This window comes from Ovis canadensis, chromosome 2 (assembly GCF_042477335.2).
Source record: "Ovis canadensis isolate MfBH-ARS-UI-01 breed Bighorn chromosome 2, ARS-UI_OviCan_v2, whole genome shotgun sequence".
NCBI classification, from domain to species: Eukaryota; Metazoa; Chordata; class Mammalia; order Artiodactyla; family Bovidae; genus Ovis; species Ovis canadensis.
Window position 1 is genome coordinate 106,442,703 of NC_091246.1, and position 18,619 is coordinate 106,461,321.

General features: G+C 36.4%; 1 protein-coding gene across 2 annotated transcripts in view; it reads left to right on the forward strand.

Annotated features, from left to right (window-relative positions):
• The window catches only part of GLRA3 (glycine receptor alpha 3), a 183,074-nt gene that overhangs the window by 22,499 nt on the left and 141,956 nt on the right, over positions 1-18,619 (forward strand). For both annotated transcript variants that reach the window (XM_070292284.1, XM_069579441.1), the window contains exon 2: positions 13,621-13,748. In XM_070292284.1, the coding sequence (XP_070148385.1) occupies positions 13,621-13,748 (128 nt within the window). The remainder of the gene's footprint in view (positions 1-13,620; positions 13,749-18,619) is intronic.

Genomic DNA, 18,619 nt, shown 5'->3' on the forward strand with positions numbered 1-18,619 from the left:
TTTCTTCTGTGCAAACCAACTCAGGAAAACAGATGCACAAAGATTTGTGACCCCAGCTGCCAAGACTTGTCTCAAACCCACATTACGTTTCCTAGCTACAGCTTTCACATTTTCCTCTCAATTTTAAGGTGCATTTTAGCAGGCAACTGATTGCAGCCATGAAATTAAAAGACGCTTATTCCTTGGGAGAAAAGTTATGACCAACCTAGATAGCATATTCAAAAGCAGAGACATTACTTTGCCGATTAAGGTCTGTCTAGTCAAGGCTATGGTTTTTCCAGTAGTCATGTATGGATGTGAGAGTTGGACTGTGAAGAAAGCTGAGTGCTGAAGAATTGATGCTTTTGAACTGTGGTGTTGGAGAAGACTCTTGAGTCCTTTGGACTGCAAGGAGATCCAACCAGTCCATTCTGAAGGAGATCAGCCCTGGGATTTTTTTGGAAGGAATGATGCTAAAGCTGAAACTCCAGTACTTTGGCCACCTCATGTGAAGAGTTGACTCATTGGAAAAGACTCTGATGCTGAGAGGGATTGGGGGCAGGAGGAGAAGGGGATGACAGAGGATGAGATGGCTGGATGGCATCACTGACTCGATGGCCTTGAGTCTGAGTGAACTCTGGGAGTTGGTGATGGACACGGAGGCCTGGCGTGCTGCGATTCATGGGGTCGCAAAGAGTTGGACACGACTGAGCGACTGAACTGAACTGATACTCATCTTTAAAATATCTATATTTAGTGGTATTTAGTGGTTATTTCTGTTTTCCAAACTTGGATATATTTTACTTTCTTGTCTCATTGAAGAGGAAGGGAGGGAATACAAGAGAAGGGAAAGAGACTTATCTTTTTGATGAATTTTGATATTTGATTTTAATGCCTAAGAAAATAAGTTTCTGTCAGTCTCTAAGAAATTGAAGTCTCTGAACTTCAAGTGGCATATCATTATAAAAATAAGAATATATAAGATTCTTAAGTGAAAAAGTGTTCATTGATGTGAATGTGTATGAGACCACATAGAATTTCTGAGAAAGTTAATAGTAAATTTAGTATTTGGTACAGCATAGAAAAGATAAGCCAAGTGTGGGAGGCAGGCAGTGCAGAGATTTTTCATAAACAGAAGACTCCTAAAATATCCGGAGATACTTCCTTCAACAGTATTGATCATGAGTGATTTGCTAACAACTTAGTAACTTGCTGTAAATACAACAATTGTGTTGAAAGTATGAGGTTTAGACCAAAGAAAAAAGTTTCCTATCCAAAATTCATTCTAAATACATCTTAGATTTCTTCTTACTGCCTCCCCTTACCCTGAGTTTCTTTCTTTTTAAAAATATTTTTATTTCATATTGGATTATTTTGGGCTTCCCTTGTGGCTCAGCTGGTAAAGAATCCACCTGCAATGCAGAAGACCTAGATTCAATTCAGGTCTTGGGTTGGGAAGACCCCTTAGGGAAGGGAAAGTCTACCCACTCCAGTATTCTGGCCTGGAGAATTCCATGGACTATAGTTCATGGGGTCGCACAGAGTCAGACACTATTGAGCGACTTTCACTTTCACTTTTCATAGTTGCTTTACAATGCTATGTTAGTTTCAGGTGTACAACACAGTGATTCAGTTATGCACGTATGTATTCTTTCCCTTTAGGTTATTACAGAATATTGAGTAGAGTTCCCTGTGCTGTACAGTAGGTCTTTGTTGGTTATCTGTTTTTTATATTGTAGGATGTATGTTTATCCCAAGCTCCTGATTTATCCCTCCCTCATCCCTTTCCCCTTGGTAACCATAAGTTTTTTTTTCTACCTGTGTGAGTCTGCTTTTGTTTTGTAAATAAACTCATTTGTATCATTATTTAATATTCTACATATAAGTGATGTCATATACTATTTGTCTTTCTCCATCTGACTTACTTCACTTAATATTATAATATCCAGGTCCAACCATGTTGCCGTAAATGGCATTATTTCATTATTTTTAATGGCTGAGTTGTATTCTGTTGTATGTATGTACCACGTCTTCTTTATCCATTTCTCTGTTGACATTCAGGTTGCTTCAATGTCTTGGCTATTGTTAACAGCACTGCAATCAATATTAGGGTGTGTATATCCTTTCAAATATATGCCCAATAGTGGGATTGCTGGATCATATGGCAGCTCCCTCTACCCTGAGTTTTAATAACTTAAGAAGCATAGTTTTGAATATGTATATAGAGATGATGTTGACTATTTAAAAATTAAACTAAGATCCCAGATTGGTCATGTGGAGTGTCACACTATGCCTGCATATATTTATTACCATCAGCTCTCTTAAATGATTACAGTTCTTTGAAGACAGTCTGCTACAGTCTACAGTGCTTTTCAGATATTACTTTCAGATATTACTATAATTGGAAGAAAGATCTAGAAAAAATATATCAGAGCAAGAATAGTAGGTGACTGGAAGCTGTACCCATATGCACAGCCTCCATCACTTTCAGAAGCGAAGGGATAGCCTGTGTAGAAATGCTTTTAAGCCAAATTAATCAATGTAATTTTGCTGATAATTCCTTTTGAGTTAAAACTATGAATCTTTAGAAGTAAAAGATTAAAATTAAAATGAATTTAAATTAATATTATAAGATTAAAACAATAATTTATTAATCTTAAAAGAATCAAGAACTATTTCATCTTATTCAAACAATAGTATTCTTGATTTCATTATTTATTCAAATAATTTCATTTTATTCAAACATAATATTCTTGGTTTTAGTATTCCGTTATTAAAATAATTTCATCTTATCCAAAGATAATAATCTTGGTTTTATTATTTAATTATTCAAATAATTTGAGATGGGTGAGAGCAGATAGTTCTTGGTAATAGAGTTTAAGATATTCCACCGGGAATTTGGGACAGTGCAGGTATAATGTGTGTGTATGTGTTCTGTGGAAGAGGCTCAGTTACTATCTGGTAAGATGGTGGTGAGTCATCTTGCTTCTATTCAGATACGTACAGAGAGGAAGCAAGTAGAACACAGCATACAGTTGCTACTCTATATTTCTCTATGTTAAAAGTCAAGTGCAGAAATAACCATTAGTGGAATCATACATTAACCACAAAAAATATTATATGCTGATTGTGTAATCCTGTTATCTTCCCCTAGGGGTGCAGAATTCCTGGGGTTCTTAAGTAATGTGATGACACACTATACAAACTACAATATAATATGTCTTTAGCATGTTAGCACTGACCACTAGCTTGAATGTGGGGTAATAATTAGAGAAAAAAATATACAGTGGACATCTCTAACTACTGGGAAATATTCACTGTCTTATTCTGCACATTAGTCCAAATATGAAACTTTTATAATAACCCAGTACAATCAATAAATGATTGCTTGATAGGAGATGAAAAGTTTTTTATTTAATGTTCTTATTCTATTCTAACCCTTAAACTTTTTTTTAAGTGAAGGATAATTGTTTTACATAATTTTGTGGTTTTCTGTCATACATCAACAAGAATCAGCCACAGGTACACCCATGTCCCCTCCCTCCAAGAACTCCCTCCCATCTCCCTCCATACCCCACCCTCAGCCTGTTGCAGAGCCCCTGTTTGAGGTCCCTGAGTCACACAGAAAACTCCTATTGGTTATCTGCTTTACACATGGTATTGTAAATTTCTGTGTTACTCTCTCCATACATCGCCCCTTCTCCCTCCTCTCCTCCACCTTGTCCATTGGTCCGTTCTCTGTGTCTGTTTCTCCACTGCTGCCCTGAAAATAAATTCATCAGTGCCATCTCTTCAGATTCCATATATATGTCAGTGTATGATATTTATATTTCTCTTTCTGACTTCCTTCACTCTGTATAATGGGCTCTAGTTTCATCCACCTCATTAGAACAGATTCAAGTGCATTTCTTTTTATGGCCAAGTAGTATTCCATTGTATACATGTACCACAGCTTTTTAATCCATTCATCTGTCGACGGACATCTAGGTTGCTTCCATGTTTTAGCTATTGTAAATAGTGCTGCAGTGAACATCGGGGTACATGTTTCTTGCTCAGTTTTGACTTCCTCAGGGTATATGCCTAGGATTGCTGGGTCTTATGGTAGTTTTATTCCTAGCCTTTTAAGGAGTCTCCATACCATCTTCTGCAGTGGTTGTATCAGTTCACATTCCCACCAGCAATACAAGAGTGTTCCCTTTTCTCCACACCCTCTCTGGCATTTATAGTTTGTAGACTTTTTGATGTTGACAATTTTGACTGGTGTGAAGTGGTATCTCATCGTAGTTTTGATTTGCATTTCTCTGATGATGACTGATGTTGAGCATCTTTTCATGTGTCTGTTAGCCATCTGTATGTCTTCTTTGGAGAAATGTCTCTTCAGCTCCCTTTCCCACTTTTTGATTGGGTTGTTTGCTTTTCTAATATTGAGTTGTATAAGCTGCTTGTATATTTTGGAAGTTAATTCTTTATCAGTTGTTTCCCTTGCTATTATTTTCTCCCATTCTGAAGGTTGTCTCTTCACCTTGTTTGTAGTTTCCTTTTCTGTGCAAATGCTTTTAAGTTTAATTAGGTCCCGCTTGTTTACTTTTGTTTTTATTTCCATTACTCTAGAAGGTAAGTCATAGAAGATCTTGCTTTGATTTATGTCGTGGAGTATTCTGCCTATGTTGTTCTCTAAGAGTTTAATAGTTTCTGGTCTTAAGTTTAGGCCTTTAGTCCATTTTGAGTTTACCTTTATGTATGGCATTAGGTAGTGATCTAACTTCGTTCTTTTGCATGTAGCTGTCCAGTTTTCCCAGCACCACTTATTGAAGAGGCTGTCTTTGCCACATTGTATATTCTTGCCTCCTTTGTCAAAAATAAGTTACCCATAGGTACGTGGGTTTATCTCTGGGTTCTCTGTCTTTTCCACTGGTCTATATTTCTGTTTTTGTGCCAGTACCATACTGTCTTGATGACAGTAGCTTTGTAGTATAGTCTGAAGTCAGGAAGGTCGATTCCTCCAGCTCCATTCTTCTTTCTCAAGACTACTTTGGCTATTTGAGGTCTTTAGTGTTTCCATATGAATTGTAAATTTTTTTGTTCTAGTTCTGTGGCCATTGGTAATTTGAAAGTGATCACATTGAATCTGTATATTGCATTTGGTAGTATAGTCATTTTCACAATATTGATTCTTCCTACCTAGGAACGTGGACTATCTCTCCATCTGTTTATATCATCTTTGATTTCTTTCATCAGTGTCTTATAGTTTTCCATATACAGGTCTTTTGTTTCCTTAGGTAGATTTATTCTTAGATATTTTATTATTTTTATTGCAATGCTGAATGGTATTGATTCGTTAATTTCTCTTCCTGATTTTTCATTGTTAGTATATAGGAGTGCAAATGATTTCTGTGTATTGACTTTGTATCCTGTGACTTTGCTGAATTTGCTGATTAGCTCTAGTAATTTTCTGATAGTTTCTTTTGGGTTTTCTATGTACAGTATCATGTCATCAGCAAACAGTGCGAGTTTTACTTCTTTTCCATTCTGGATTCCTTTTATTTCTTTTTCTTCTCTAATTTCCATAGCTAGGACTTCCAAAACTATGTTGAATAATAGTGATGAGAGTGGACACTCTTGCCTTGTTCCTGATCTTAGAGGGAAAGCTTTTAGTTTTTCACCATTGAGAATTATGTTTGCTGTGGGCTTTTCATATATGGCCTTTACTATGTTGAGGTAGGTTCCTTCTATGCCCATTTTTTGAAGCATTTTTATCATAAATGAATGCTGGACTTTGTCAAAGGCTTTTTCTACATCTATTGAGATGATTATATGGTTTTTATCTTTCAGTTTGTTGGTGTGGTATATCATGTTGATTAATTTGTGTGTATTGAAGAATCTTTGCATCCTGGAATAAACCTGACTTGCTCATGGTGTATGAGCTTTTTAATGTGTTGTTGGATTCTGTTTGCTATAGTTTTGTTGAGGATTTTTGCATCTATATTCATCATGATATTGACCTGTCATTTTCTTTTTTTGTGTTGTTTTTTCCTGGTTTTGGTATCAGAGTGATTGTGGCCTCGTAGAATGAGTTTGGAAGTGTTCCTTCCTCTGCAAATTTTTTGGAAGAGTTTTAGAAAAATAGGCATTGGTTCTTCTCTAAATGTTTGATAGAGTTCCCCTGTGAAGACATCTGGCCCTGGACTTTTGTTCTGGGGGAGGTTTTTGATCACTGTTTTAATTTCAGTGTTTGTAACTGGGTTGTTCAGAATTTCTATTTCTTCCTGGTTCAGTCTTGGTGGCTGATCTTTTGTAAGTATCTGTCCATTTCCTCTAGGTTGTCCATTTTATTAGCATATGGTTGCTCATAATATTCTGTTATGATCCTTTGTATTTCTGTGTTGTCTGTTGTAACTTCTCCTTTTTCATTTATAATTTTATTGATTCAATTTTTCTCCTTTTTTTTTTTTTGATGAATCTGGCTAGTGGTTTGTCAATTTTGTTTATCTTCTCAAAGAACCAACTTTTAGTTTTATTAATCTTTGCTATTGTTTCCATCATTTCTTTCAATTATTTCTGCTCTGATTTTTATGATCTCTTTCCTTATGCTGACTTTGAGGGTTTTTAGTTTTTCTTTTTCCAGCTGCTTTAGATGTAGGTTAGGCTGTCTATTTGATGCTTTTCTTGCTTCTTGAGGTATGATTGTATCACTATAAACCTCCCTGTTAGAATTGCTTTTGCTGAGTCTCATAGGTTTTGGGTCACCCTGTTTTCATTGCCATTTGTTTCTAGGAATCTTTTGATTTCTTTTCTTATTTCTTCAGTAACCTCTTTGTTATTTAGTAACGTATTGTTTAATCTCCATGAGTTTGTGTTTTTTGCTATTTTTTTCCTGTAGTTGGTATCTAGTCTCATAGCATTGTGGTCAGAGAAGATACCTGATACAATTTTAATTTTCTTAAATTTGGTGAGGCTTGATTTGTGGCCCAAGATGTGGTCTATACTGGAGAATGTTCCATGTGCACTTGAGAAGAAAGAGTATTCTGCATTTGGATGGGAAGTCCTGAAAATATCAGTTAGATCCATTTGGTCTAATGTTTCATTTAAGGTTTATGTTTGCCTATTGATTCTCTGTTTTGATGATCTGTCCATTGATGGAAGTAGGGTGTTGAAGTCTTCTACTATTTTGTGTTGCTGTCAATTTTTCCTCTTATGCCTGTTAGTGTTTGCTTTATGTATTGAGGTGCTCCTATGTTGGGTGCATAAACGTTTGCAATTGTTATGTCTTCTTGGATTGATCCCTTGATCATTATGTAGTGTCTTTCTTTGTCTATTAGGATATTCTTTATTTTAAAGTCTATTCTGTCTGAAAATAAGGATTGCCACTGCAGCTTTCTTTTGCTTTCCATTTGCATGAAATATCTTTTTCCATCCTTTGGCTTTCAGTCTGTATGTGTCTCTAGGTCTGAAGTGGATCTCCTGTAGGCAACATATATATGGGTCTTGTTTTTGTATCCATTCAGTCAGTGCGTATCTTTTGGTTGGTGCATTTAATCCATTTCCATTTAAGGTAGTTATTGATACGTATGTTCCTATTAACATTTTCTTGATTGTTTTGAGTTTGTTTTTGTAGGTCTTTATTTTCTCTTGTGTTTACTGGCTATGTAAGTCCCTTTAGTATTTGTTGCAAGGCTGGTTTGGTGGTGCTGAATTCTCTTAACTTCTGCTTGTCTGTAAAGCTTTTGATTTATCTGTTAATTCTGAATGAGATCTTTGATGGGTATAGTAATCGTGGTTGTAGGTTTTTCTCTTTTAGTACTTAGTAAATATATCTTGCCATTCCTTTCTGGCCTGTAGAGTTTCTGCTGAAAGATCTGCTGTTAATGGGTTTTCCCTTATATGTTACTTGTTGCTTTTCCCTTGCTGCTTTTAATATTCTTTCTTTGTGCTTAATCTCTGTTAGTTTGATTAATATGTCTCTCAATGTGTTTCTCCTTGAGTTTAACCTGTAGGGAACTCTCAGCACGTCTTGGACTTGATTGACTATTTCCTTTCCCATGTTGGGGAAGTTTTCAACTATAATTTCTTCAAAAATTTTCTCAGTGCCTTTCTTTTATCTTCTTCCTCTGGGACCCCTATAACTTGCATTTTGGTGCATTTAATACTGTCTCAAAGGTCTCTGAGGCTTTATTCAATTATTTTCATTCCTTTCCCTTTATTCTGCTCTTCAGCAGTTATTTCCACCATTTTATCCTCCAGTTCACTTGTCTGTTCCTCTGACTCAGTTATTCTGCTACTGGTTCCTTCTAGAGTATTTTTAATTTCAGTAATTGTGTTGTTCATCTCTGCCTGCTTATTCTTTATTTCTTCTATGTCCTTGGTGATTGTATTAACTGTGTTAAATGCTTCTTACATTTTCTCCATTATATTTTCAAGTCTTTGGAGCATCTTTACTATCATTTTTTTTTTTTTTTGGAGCATCTTTACTATCATTATTCTGAATTCTCTTTCAGGGAGATGACTTATTTCCTCTTCATTTATTTGGTCTTGTGAGTTTCTACTTTGCTTTCTCATTTGTGCTGTATTTCTTTGTATTTTAATCTTTTTTTTCTTTCTAACTTGCTCCACTTGGGGTCTCCTTTACCCAGGCTTTAGGGTTGTGTTACTTCTTCCTTTTGATTTTTGCCCTTGGAGGGAAACGTTGGTTGGGTGGTGTGTGTTGATTTCTTGCTGGGGGTGACTTGTGCCTGTGTTCTCATTTCAGGGAGCTTAGCCTGTCCCCCTGGAGGCCTGGGGTCTTCTGCTGTCACCTAGAGGTTGCTTTGTAGGAGTTGTTCTGTATCTTGATGAGTTTTTGATGTATTTGGGGGGAGGCTTGTGATTTCCCCATCTTACTCCTCTTCCATCTTCTTCCCAGCCTCTTATTCTAAGATTAATGTTAGATGTAACATTTGAAAAAATTATTTTATAAGTAGGTTAATAAAAGGTATTAGGAAAAGACAGACTTTTTTGGAAGGTAGGTACTGTATGAATGCAAGCAATTATCATTAAAATTTAGCATTTATCTGCCTAAAAAAATCAAATTGCTTCTATTTTGTTAAAAGTGTAAGCATGCAGTATGAATCTTAATTACATTTGTTGCCCTTCACAGTTTTCTTTCTTTAATGTGCTATATAATACTTAATATATCTGAAAATATAGGTAGCCAAATTTTGAAAATGATCAATTAACATTTGTCATGTTGATATTTAACTCATGTTGATATTTCTCTCTTTCTCATTCCTCTTTCTTCTCTCTTATTGGTAGAATATTTACTGTTAGTTAATTAAAATTGTTGACTATTAATTATGGGGCAACCCAAAAGGTAAACTCTGTATCTTTTCTTTTAAAAACAAATCTTTACATTACTTACAAGAAAAGAGTTTTTAGAGAGTTCTACAAAATAGTATTATGGGAATTAGCTGTTACCATGGGAGTAAACACAAGTAAGTACCAAGCAGAGAAAGATGGATGGAACTGTGAGCTCCATCCATGGTGGTTCTTTAACTCATAAATACAATAAAACAAATACAAAAAGAAATCTGCGAAGACAGTGTCAGAACAGTGATAGCAAAATTAATGGAATACCAACTTCTGTAAACTCCTTCGTCCATGAAAGCAATGAGAAAACTGTCAAAAAAAAGTGACAATCAGCTTTTTCAGAACTCTGGTAATTAATCAGAGACTTGCAGTAATCCATGAAGTAGTTTAATCAAGGAAAACGTCTGAACCTTGGTAAGAACAATGGGATTTCTGGCTTGTAACTTGCCGTATTCCCTTCCTTTTTCCTGAGCTCCTTAGTAGCATTGTAAGCCAATAGCACACAGTCACAGTCAGAACAGCAGCCTGGTAGTTACCAGAGGGGACAGAATGGAGTTTGAATTTCTTTAAAATCATATTCTTGGGAAATTGCCCTGATTTTACCTGTCTGGAGGTTTTCTGGGAGACTCCATTTGCTTTTTCCTGAAGATGTTTGTGTATTTCTTAACTTCACAGGTACCTGAGGCAGTAGAGATCAGTAAGTGTAAACAACAGCCTAACCAAGAAGCTTGAAAGAAAAAGCAGCGGAATGATAAATATCCCTAGGGGTTTTGAAAAGTCCCATATATTCCTGGGCATCTAGAAGTCCACACATATGTCTGTGGTCATGAGATCCAGTATAGTGGGCTGAACTGCATCTTTCCAAAATTTGCATGTTGAAGTTCTAACTCCCAGTATCTCAGAATGTGACTTTATTTGTTGATAATTAAGGTGTAATGAGGTCATATTGGTAGACTCCAACCTAATGTGACTGGTGTCCTTCTGGGAAGAGATTAGGACACAGATACACAGAGAGGAAGGACCATGTGAAGACACGGAGAGAAGATGGCCACCTAGAAGCAAGGGAGGGAGACTCTCGAAGGAAACTAACCCTGCCAATACCTTGATGTTGGATTCCTAGCTCCCAGAACTGTGAGAAAATTAATTTCTGTTGTTTAAACCATTAGCCAGTGGTACTTTGTTAAGAGAGCCCTAGCAAATGAATACCAAGAAGACTCTGTGCTCCCTCCAGGGTCTTTGGGTCTTTTGTGCAAATAGGAAGTAAGGCTACAGCAGCTTCATCAACTGCATGACTCAATGTTGAAGAATGGCCCCGTGAGCTTAGGGCCCCCAGAAAATACTGGGAGACTTACTGGCCCTAGGAGTTAAAAAAAATCACTGTCGAATTATTAGTTGGTCTCTAAGTGAACTAAACAGATATTCCCACAGTCATATATTATAAAGAATGTAGATTTTACCGAATTAGTTCAGAAAAGTCAAATAATAGCCAAAGACATAAAATCAGCTTTTTAAAGTACTTTCAAAGAACTAAAGGATACCATGCCCAAAGAACTGGAAAGAAAGTCATGACAATAGTATCTCACCAAATACAAAATACCAGAGAGATGGAAACTACAGAAAGACACAGATGTAGAGAACAGACTTTTGGACTCTGGGAGAAGGAGAGTGTGGGATGATTTGAGAGAATAACATTGACAGATGTACCTTACCATATGTAAAATAGATGACCAGTGCAAGTTTGATGCATGGAGCAGGGCACCTAAAGCCAGTGCTCTGGGATAGCCTGGAAGGGTGGGGTGGGGAGGAGGGAGGGGGAAGGGAGGAGGTTCAGGATGTGGGGGACATGTGTGTACCTGTGGTCAATTCATGGTGATGTATGGCAAAAACCATCACACTATTGTAATTATCCTCCAATTAAAACAAATAATAAAGAAAATGAATTGCAGGAAGAACCAAAGAGTAATTCTTCAGTTGAAAAGTAGAGTAAAAAAATTCACCAGAAGGCTTCTGTTAGATTCCTATGACTGCCATTAACAAGTCAAACTGGGTAGCTTAAAACAACAGAAATTTATTTTCTCACAGTTCTGGAGTCCAGATGTCTGAAATGAGTTCACTGGGCTCCAGACAAGATGTGAGTAGGACCGCCCACCCTCAGAGGCACTAGGGGAGAATCTGTGCCTTCCTCTTCCAGTCTCTGTTGATCACTGGAATTCCTTGGCTATGGGCACACCGCTCTGATGTCTGCCTCTGTGGCCACACGGCCTTTCCTCTTCCACTCACAATCAAACATACCACTGCATTTCTCTTCTAAGGCTACATGTCACTGCATACAGAGCTGACCCAGATAACCTATGACAACCTTCTCCACAAATGCAAAATGTGAGTGCTTGCCAGTTCAGGGTATTATTTTTTAAAAGTTGATGGGCAGAGTATCGAGATCCAGGTAAGCTGGGTTTTTTTGTTGGTAAAAAATGTAGAATTTTATTTTCTGACAACTGGAAGGAAGGGTGTTGCAAAAGAAACCCAGGGAATAGTTTAGAAGCAACAGTATGTAGTCAGGAGAGCCCCCAAAATGCCCTTTCCTGCCCACTGTTCTTGGGCTACGGAAAATGAGCAAATGCTGAAGGACAGGCAAAAGTTTCTTAAAGCCAGGTGGTAGGGGAAAGTTCTAGAATTATTGAGAAGAGAGTAGGTTTTTTATTTTTCTTTTCATGATGATTATTGTGACCTTAGAAAAAACTTTCCAGAGATAACCGTGGCAAGGGGTTCAACTGACCAGAAGTGATCAGAGATAAAGGATTACAAAGTAATATGGAGGCAACAGAATAGGGAGAGAAGAAGCTTCTGTTTAGAGAGAAAGCAAGAGAGACAGAAAGACAGTTATTGGGAAGGTAACTGACTTAGACTGTCCAGAACTAGATACATCCTCTAGAACAGGACAAGAGTTAATAGGTGCTGTTAGCTGTGATACTATACTCTCATAAATATTGTTCTCACATTATCATTGATATTAGATTTTACAGTTGTGTTTATTAATTACTGAATACAAACAATGCGGGAGACCCAGGTTCGATCCCTGGGTCAGGAAGATCCCCTGGAGAAGGAAATGGCAACCCACTCCAGTACTCTTTCCTGGAAAATCCCATGGACAGAGGATCCTGGTAGGCTACAGTTCATGGGGTTGCAAAGAGTCCGACATGACAAAGCAACTTCACTTTCACTTTTCATATGACTGTAGTAGGTAATTTAATGGTTATGGTTCTACGCCCATTTTCACTACTTGTTGGAAATTCTGGCAGGAGGAATTTAATAACTTGATACTTCTGAGAGTGACCACAAAGGTTCAGAGTTTGATAATGCTCTGAGTGACAGAGCTGGGAGGATGTGATGACTGACAACCTCTAGGAAGTAACATCAGGTCAAATATATTTATATATATATCAAACATGTGTCCTCAGAAAGTCTGCTTCACTTTCAGAGCAAAGCTCTGTAAATAAAAAGATTCATTTGACACTAGCAAGCAGGCCCAGACCTTCTGGGGACTAGCCTAGGTAAACGAGGAGCTGGATGGGGGTGCAGTCACTTGTGGGCGTCTAAGGAACATGTTTGAATGAAAAAAATGCAATAACCCTCTACCTTTCCCAGACACAGCTTCTCATTGGATAATAGCCAAGTACACAGACCACATTTATGGTAATTTCTCAATCTCCATGCACACATTCTAGACCTGAACAAAATGTATTGTATAAGAGAGACACAAAGTGAAAGCAGAATAAATTTAACTGAACATGTTACTAATGTAGGAAGCACTCATTCTGATTGATGAAAAGAACAGTATTGTTTAATATTTAGGGCAGAAGTTTATTGCTGTTAAGAAAAATTCTCAAAACCTAAAAGGTAGTGTGTTTTCCCTCTATAAAAGCTATAGGAGCTGTATTTTACAGCTGAACATTCACATTTTCTTATGCTTGAATCACAAAGGGTAATTTTAGCTAAACATTGCAATCAGAAATAAAGTTTGGGTAAATACACATTTTGAAAGCCTAACAATTTGGAGTAGCTTTGTATCCAGACTTAACACAAATATTGTCACTGCTAAATACATGTGAACACTTGTAAATCCTGACTGTAAATCTATAAACACCTGTCATGATAATATTCATTCTACAGTATATGGACCTTTTTGGGGGTTTGATTTCAAAGGTACTTTTTGCTTTGCATTTTAATTTTACATTTTAAGGTAACAACTGTTAGGAAGACTTTTTGATAAAAATCTTTTTTTTTTTCTCTCATTTTCAGTTTGGTTGCAACAAAGGAAACAGACAGTGCAAGGTCTCGAAGTGCCCCAATGTCACCTTCTGACTTTCTAGATAAATTAATGGGGAGGACGTCGGGGTATGATGCGAGAATCAGACCCAATTTTAAAGGTAATTGTTCTGCTTACTACAATATATATGATTAAGCAAGACAAATTTCCAAATTGATTCCCCCCCGAATTCTAATACTTATTTCCAGTAATCCTCCAAGCACCATGTTGGTCAAAGAAGAAATATATTCTGGTGTTAATAGCTATCATACTTTGTCTTCTTTGGATTGTACAACATTACGTTGGTTTTAAGTGTACAGCTTCATGATTCTGTTTTTTATACATTATGAAGTGATGGTCACGGTGACATAGTTAAAAAAAAACCTTTAGAGAGTTTGTGGGGGAATGAACACATGTATTGAATATATGCATGGCCAAGTCCCTTCACTGTTCACGTGAAACTGTCACATTGTTAATCAACTATACCCCCATACAAAATAATTTTTTTTTAAAGCAGAAAGGTGACAAAAGAAAACTCTTAGAAAATACCTAGATAGATGATTAGGCAATAGGAAAATGTTTTTAAAATATAAAATTCTTGGGAAAAACTTGTGTGTTTGACCTCTCAGTAATTTATAAATTTTGTAAGAGGAAAACAAAATAATCTCGGTAGAGACATTCTCAGACAATTTGCAAAAATTAAATAAGAATATTCAATCTAATTAACAATCAATAAAAACCCTAGATGTAGACATTTTTCTTTAAACAAAATTGTGATACTTATTTGTATGATTTTGTGTAATTTCTCTAAGATATAGTACATTTAAAAAATTTTGATTTACTTGAGATTAAATATTTTAAATGTTATTAAGATGCATTACACAAAATAATTCTCTTAAATTACTTTAAATTGGTCCTGAGCACAGATAGGATGGTCTCTTCCATTGAAAATTATGTTAGTAAATAATTAAATATAAATGTTAGCTATTTGTAAAACTAAATATTTAAAGACATTAAAACACTTAGGCGTCTAACTTACTAAGATTATTATTTTTTTTCCTTCCATGGGTTAATCAACTATTCTCTTTCCCTCCAGGATAGTCATAATTCATCTTAAACCTTTCTGAGAATCAGGTTTCTCCAAGAAAGACTCTGTGCCTTTACCATAATCGGAGTATGAAATCTGTTATGTCTTAGACCTATTGAATATAATGATTTTGAACTATTATAAAGAATGCATTTAATAACTATAATTGGGTTTAGAAATAATCTGGGAGTCTGCTAAAAAAGAATTGGCAAATAAAGCTCCGTATCTCACTAAATTAATCATTCAAAACAAATCAGAGTTTTGTACAAATCATTATTTCAAAAATTTGGTCTTAGGCAGAAGAAGTGATGTGTATAGAAGCAGTTATTTCCATTTTGAAAAGCAAAAATAATAGGTAGATGCTAGTACTTCTTTCCTGGGATTTGAAACGTTTCCTGTAGAACTTTCTATTTAGGGAAAAGCAGAAATGGAAGAGGCACAGTTTATCAGGCAGAAGCCACACAAACTACAGAAAGATGGTGCTCCAAGTTGCTAGGCAGGTGCTACTTTATACGTTTATCTGTTTGTTGTTTTATGACAGTAGTAAATATCATGTACCTGAACTTGGTAAAAGCTAAATTGTCCAAAAATATTAGTGATGAATAGCTTCAACAGTCCTTTGGCACAATTCTACTTCTTAGAGGCAAACACTCCAAAAGGAAAATTGGTAATTTGCAGTGAGCATCTGTTTAATCTCTGATGGCTTTTTAGGCCTCTTACAAAGAAGGTGTTATGACCTTTGCACTAACTCGACTGCTAATTGGATGCCTCCGTTCTTGCATTCCGCCTCTTCTGTTTTGCTTTTTTTTGGCCAATGATTTCTCTTCCTGCAGGAGCAATATTTATTCATCTTGTTCACTCTCTTTCAGTTGTTAGTTTTCTGGCATGTAATAGAAATGCTCTGTAGTTTAGGAGGGACCAAGTCCATTTGCCTGGGTGCTGATACGTGTTCTGTCTGCTGTGTGTGTGCAAGGAGGTGGCTTTGTGCTATTTCTCTCTCAGGGAAAGGACATGTGACAGAGATGGTTCTGTCCTGGGCACAGCTTTGTTTCAGCTGAGGGCTGAGTTGCTAGGCTTTGGTCTGGGGTTCTCCAAATGCCAGAATAGAGATGACTTTAGTTTTGAGGTACTGTCAGGAACTCTTTTTTTCCCAATCTTTATTTTTTTGTAAAGAGAAGTTGAATAAATTCTGGAAATCTAATGCATAACCTTGAGGTTATAGTTAACAGTACTGTATTATATACTTAAAATTTTTTTCCTGAAGTACATTCTAATTTATTAAAATTTTTTTTGAAGTATAGTTGCTTTACAATGGTATGTTAGTTTCTACTGTATAGCAAAGTAAATCAGCTGTCCATATAAGAATATTCCCTCTTCCTTGGATTTCCTTCCCTTGTAGTATACCACAGAGCACTGAGTAGAGTTCCCTGTACTATACATTAGGTTCTCATTAATTATCTATTTTATGCATAGTATCAGTAGTGTATATATGTATATATGTCAGTCCCAATCTCCCAGTTTATCTCACCTCCGCAATCCCCCTTGGTGTCCGTGTTTTCTGTTTTGCAAGTAAGTTCATCTATGACATGAAGTGAAGTGAAAGTTGCTTAGTTGTGTCCGACTCCTTGCGACCCCATGGACTATATAGTCCATGGAATTCTCCAGGCCAGAATACTGGAGTGGGTAGCCTTTCCCTTCTCCAGGGGATTGTTCCAACCCAGAACTCCCATTGCATTGCAGGCAGATTCTTTACCAACTGAGCCCCAAGGGAAGCCCAAGTTCATCCATACTATTTGCTAATAGAGTAGATCTTAAATGTTCTTACCACAAAATGAAGTAGTAAGTATGTGACATGATGGAGGTGTTAGCTAATGCTAAAGTCATAATCTTATTGCAGTATATAAGTGTACCAAATCAACACATTGTATTAATACATTTTAAGTTTATACAATGTTGTGTGTCAATTTTATCTCAATAAAGCTGGAAAAAGAAAACACTTAAAAAGTTAGCATTGCTTACAGACTCATATTTCCAATCACCTTCATAAATTATGTCTGCAAAAAGGAGAAAAAAAAGTGCATCCTCCAAACCCATGGAAACCCCAGGCCAGCCCTGCTCTAGGGGACGATGGATGGGGGCAGGGAGCTTTTTGGGACAGGTATCCATGCCCTCTGCTACTCCATCTAATGCCCCACCTCCTTTCCTGTTGATGGTGACTTTGAATTTTGTGCCTCTTAGCGTGTTCGCTTCCTTCTCCATGTTGTTCTAATCATCACTTATTTAGGCTTTTCTCTGTTTCATATCTCTTCTGCCCTCTATATTTTATATCATTCAACCAATGCTGACTTTCCTGTCATTCTCTTTGGTGTGATATGTCTAGTCTCATTTTTATTCACTAAGATCATTTTTATGTCCTCGGAAAGTAAGACAACCATGCTCAATCTTCCTTCTTGAAAGAGAAGCTTCCAGGAGTCGTTTGAAACTAGAAGCCAGTTTAACAGATAAAAAGCAATCAAATAGCAAATAAGAGGATGTCCATAGGCAATAAAATATTATTTCACCAGACTTTTGCTTGCTTTTTCTAGATTTTATTTCTTTTCTTTGACTCTCTGGTTTAGGCCCTCAGTTGGTCTTTATAACCTTAAATCTAATCTGGATCCAGGCAGCAAGGACTGCCAGCAGTCACCTGTTTGTGTATTCCCCCTGGACATTTACCGCATTGGTGTTTTTTTATTGTTTCCAGGGACCACTCCCTTTATCCAGGAATAACACTGTTGCCTTCACTATGTCTTTGTGTTTTCTGTCTTTTCATCTGTGATATTCCTCTGTATTAATCCTTTTATCCCATTTCATAAATCCAATTTTCATATAGTCTATTCTGCTATAACACATTGTATCCCCAGAATGGTATACGTACCCAGTACTCATTTCTGCCCATTTTTTTTTTTCAGGGAAAGTGTTAGAATCTCTGTATCCATTTTAATTATTCCTATCCATCCAGACACTACTTTTCTTGAATAAAATTCACAGTTGTTCTTTTGAAAAAGCTGTATATTCTATTTGCATTTTTATATCATGCAAGGTCATTTTAACAAGAAAAATCCCTAATAATAAATCTTTCTAGAACTGTAGACTAACACCTGAAAGATTCACAGATTTAAATTCTGCACCATATGTTTTTAGATTTTGTTTGATTATTCTTTAATATATTCTTTCTGTAGTGGTTATTTCCCTTTTTTTATTTTAAAACAATCTCAGACTAACAGACGATTTGCAAGTATAGCTAGCACAGACTATTTTTTCCCCAAACTGCTTGAAAGTAAGTTGTTGACCTGATGCCCCAATGGTTGGGTGTATCATACAGATAAGAATATTCTCTTAGATAGCCACAGTCTGATCACTGAAACAAGCAAATTAACATGGATATATTGTGCTCAGTCGTGTCTGACTCTTTGAGACCCCTTGGACTGTAGCCCGCCAGGCTTCTCTGTCCATGGGATTTCCCAGGTAAAGATACTGGAGTGGGTTGCCATTTCCTTATCAAGGGGATATATTGCTACCATCTAATTTAGAGCTCCCATTCAGATTTTATCAATTATCTAAATAATGGCTCCATAGCACAAGAATCCAGTTTAGACTCATGTCTTATGTTTCATGGGTCATTTCTCATTGTCTCCTTTAGGTAGAACAGACCCTCCTTCCTCTGTCATGATCTTGGCATTTAAAAAATATTATTCCTTTATTTAACAGAGTGTTTCTCAATTTGCAATAGTCCAATGTTTCCTCATGATTCAGTTTAGATAATGCATCTTGACAGGAATATCACAGAAAAGATGCTGTGTTCTAATTGCACCTTATTAGATTTTGGACCTTGTAAATTTTTACCATGACTGAGGATGTTTGTT